A 2,895-nucleotide genomic window follows, 5' to 3' on the forward strand; every position below is an offset into this window, starting at 1 on the left:
ATAAATATAATGTATATATATACACACAAATCCACACATATTTTCTGTTGGATGGATATACCCATTTGTATATTTATATATATATCAGTTGATGGACAGAAGTTTAATTACTTTGCAAGCAAAGGAAAAATGCAAGGGACTCTTGTCCCAGAGGCTGTGATTCTGCACATCAGGGGGAACAAAGTGTCTTTAAAGATGTGATTTCAGGTGTGCCCGGTCCTATTTCACCTCTTAATCTGGGATATAATCATTTTCTAAGTCTTCTGCTGCCATCTCCAACTCTGAATTTCTTCACTCCTGTGGTGGGTGTGTGCTCAAGGACAGATAACTGAATGGGGACAAAAAGTAATCCTGTTCCAGGTTAGGGATGGGGAGAAGGGGATGGAAAATATGTTGATTTTAAAATAAGCCTCAGTGGCAGAGCATCAGTTAATTTTTTCCGTTTAATTCATACTTAACTGAACTTTAGTTGTTCATGGTAGGTGACATATTATTTAAAAGGGCATCACTTTTATACCAGTTCAAATAGAGCAATTTCTAAAAATAATATATTAAATCTGTAGAACACTATATTTTCCACTTTATACACATTTATAGTTGTTGAAATCAATTTGATTCCTGTCCCTTTGAACAATTTGCTTCAAATTTATCTGCTCCAGAGTTCTAGAAACCGGGAAATCAACTGAAAGAACTATTTGTATCAGAGTTGGGGAGCTGACCACTTGGGAGGATAAAAAGGTGTTCCGTGGTGGAAATGTGGTGAGTGACACTCCTGAGTGAAGCAGCAGTCTGAGCCAAAGTTTAGAGGAGAATAAGCAGGGTCTGTGGGAATCTGGCATGCCCAGGGCTGAAAGGTATATGACAGGTGGGGAGGGAGACGGAGCTGGAAAGAGAAGCAGATCACATACAAGACCTGATGATGCCCAAAAAACACTTGTTGAAGAAACAAAACAGAGATGGTAGGAGCCAAAGGAGGAGGTTTGGACCACATGGTTCTTCTAAGCCATTTTGTTCCCTGACAACTGGGTAAGACACTTCTTGAGGGTAGGGATGTCCAATGTTCACTGTCCTCCCTGCTTCACTCCCCACTGGAAAATGTCTCCCTAACAACTGAAAACACAAGTAGAAGCTCCTGAGGGTGTAAGGACCCTTTGCTGGGAGCTGCCTGTGAGTTCACCACACAAAGTTGGGAACAGACAATTCTATGGTGGACCAGTCTTTCATGGAAGACAACATGCTCATGAGATGTCATAAGATGGAGTCCCTTATTCCATCAACTGCCAACCACTCTACAAGCACCAGCCCAAGAATTCCTGATGCTCAGAACCCAGTGATCTCATCTTTAGAGAACAATGGGACTGGGCCTTCTGGGGACTCCCATTGGTGGGCAGAGTAGTGGGTCAGTTCACTCTGTGCAGAGCCATAGGCCTGGTAACCAGAGTGAACCTTATGGATTCGCAAAAGGAGGACATGGGCCTCCCTGGTCGTAAGTACACCCAGTCCTTTTGAGAGTGAGTGACAAACTTTCAGGGAAGACCCTTTGCATGGATGGGGGGGAGGGGGGTGCTGCCTGAATGGAGTGCTATTTAGTTAAGAGACAGACTCCTCTAGGAAACTAAGGACTCCTCAAAGGCAGAGACCATGCTCTGCCCAAGGAGAAGAGATACAATTGATGTCCTTGTCCTTAGTGAGGCTTCTTGGTGTGAATGACTGCATGGGTTTTGGACTGGGAGCCAGAAGGCCTGACTTGAGTCTGGGCAGGTCTGGCCCTCTACACCTAGTGTTCCTTATCTAAAAAAGGCTAATGGGGTCTCTTATGTGCCCTGCAAATATAGCTTTGACTGAATCAGGAAATTATTAGGCATGTCTTTGAGAAGGGTGGGAAGGAATGAGAGGATGAATGAGACAAATCCAGGAGAGGAATGAGACACAGTTCAGGTCCCAAGCTAGAGCTGTCAGTCAGCTTGCCTTTTTTGTTTTTTTTTTTTGTTGTTGTTTTTTTACTGCCTCAGCGTGGGTCCCATGGTACTTCGGATTGTTGGGGCTCTGCACCGTGATAACTGGTGGCTGCATGCTGGTACTCCACTGGAGGAAGAACCTGCGGAGGAGACAGCGTGCCCAGCAGTGGGTGGAGGTGATGAAAGCTGCCACATTTAGTTACAGCCCACTGCTGTACTGGGTCAACAAACGACGCAGATATGGCATGACGGCCACCATCAGAATAGATCCTCCCCGGGCTCTTGCCTATGCTGATATTGAACTCGAAATTCCGGATCTTCCATCGGAGCTGCACCCCCCTGAAGACAGGCATCATGCCTTCAGAGGCAGCAGCCCTGAGGCAGAAGCCCCTGTTACCCTCCAACCTGCTCTGGTGGTCCCACAGCAGCCCTCACCTAAGGGGATGCCAGAGCGCCAGACCCCATCGCCCTTCCCGATTATCTTTCCAGAGATCCCCTCTGCCCCTCCCCTCCACACCCTGAACTTACCTCGCATGCTATCCCACTCGGCCTCCTACCCCTTTTTCAAGGCTCCTGAAAGGCAGGTCCACTTCTATTCCCTTTCTGCACTGCCACAAGGGCTGAACTGACCCAATGTGTAGACTTTTACTACAGGGTTGAAGCCTCCTCTCACTGAAAGGGAGAGTTTCAGGGGCCAGGTATTAAAAAAAGGAGTCAAAGACTGTGATCCTGATACACAGGTCATATAACCTTATAGATGTTACATAGTAAAGTTTTTTTGAAAAATCAGAGTCATTGCATCTCATTTGCCAGTAAGAAGGCAACATCCTTCCCCAGTGTGATGGTGGCACAAGTCTCACCAATACAATGAGAACTGGAGGCTGGCTCTGAAGAGACACATTGAGCCAATAGTTGTGGATGAGCTCAATTCCCTCCA

At 46.3% G+C, this 2,895-nt stretch overlaps 1 protein-coding gene across 1 annotated transcript; it reads left to right on the forward strand.

Annotated features, from left to right (window-relative positions):
- The first annotated feature begins 1,449 nt into the window (after positions 1–1,449).
- LOC143641971 (testis-expressed protein 38-like) lies at positions 1,450–2,587 on the forward strand. Its single transcript, XM_077110075.1, has 2 exons — positions 1,450–1,486; positions 2,013–2,587. Exons 1-2 carry the CDS (start codon positions 1,450–1,452, stop codon positions 2,585–2,587), a joined length of 612 nt encoding a protein of 203 aa, XP_076966190.1.
- The last annotated feature ends 308 nt before the right edge of the window (positions 2,588–2,895 follow it).

Source organism: Callospermophilus lateralis, chromosome 1 (genome assembly GCF_048772815.1).
Source record: "Callospermophilus lateralis isolate mCalLat2 chromosome 1, mCalLat2.hap1, whole genome shotgun sequence".
Lineage (NCBI taxonomy): Eukaryota > Metazoa > Chordata > Mammalia > Rodentia > Sciuridae > Callospermophilus > Callospermophilus lateralis.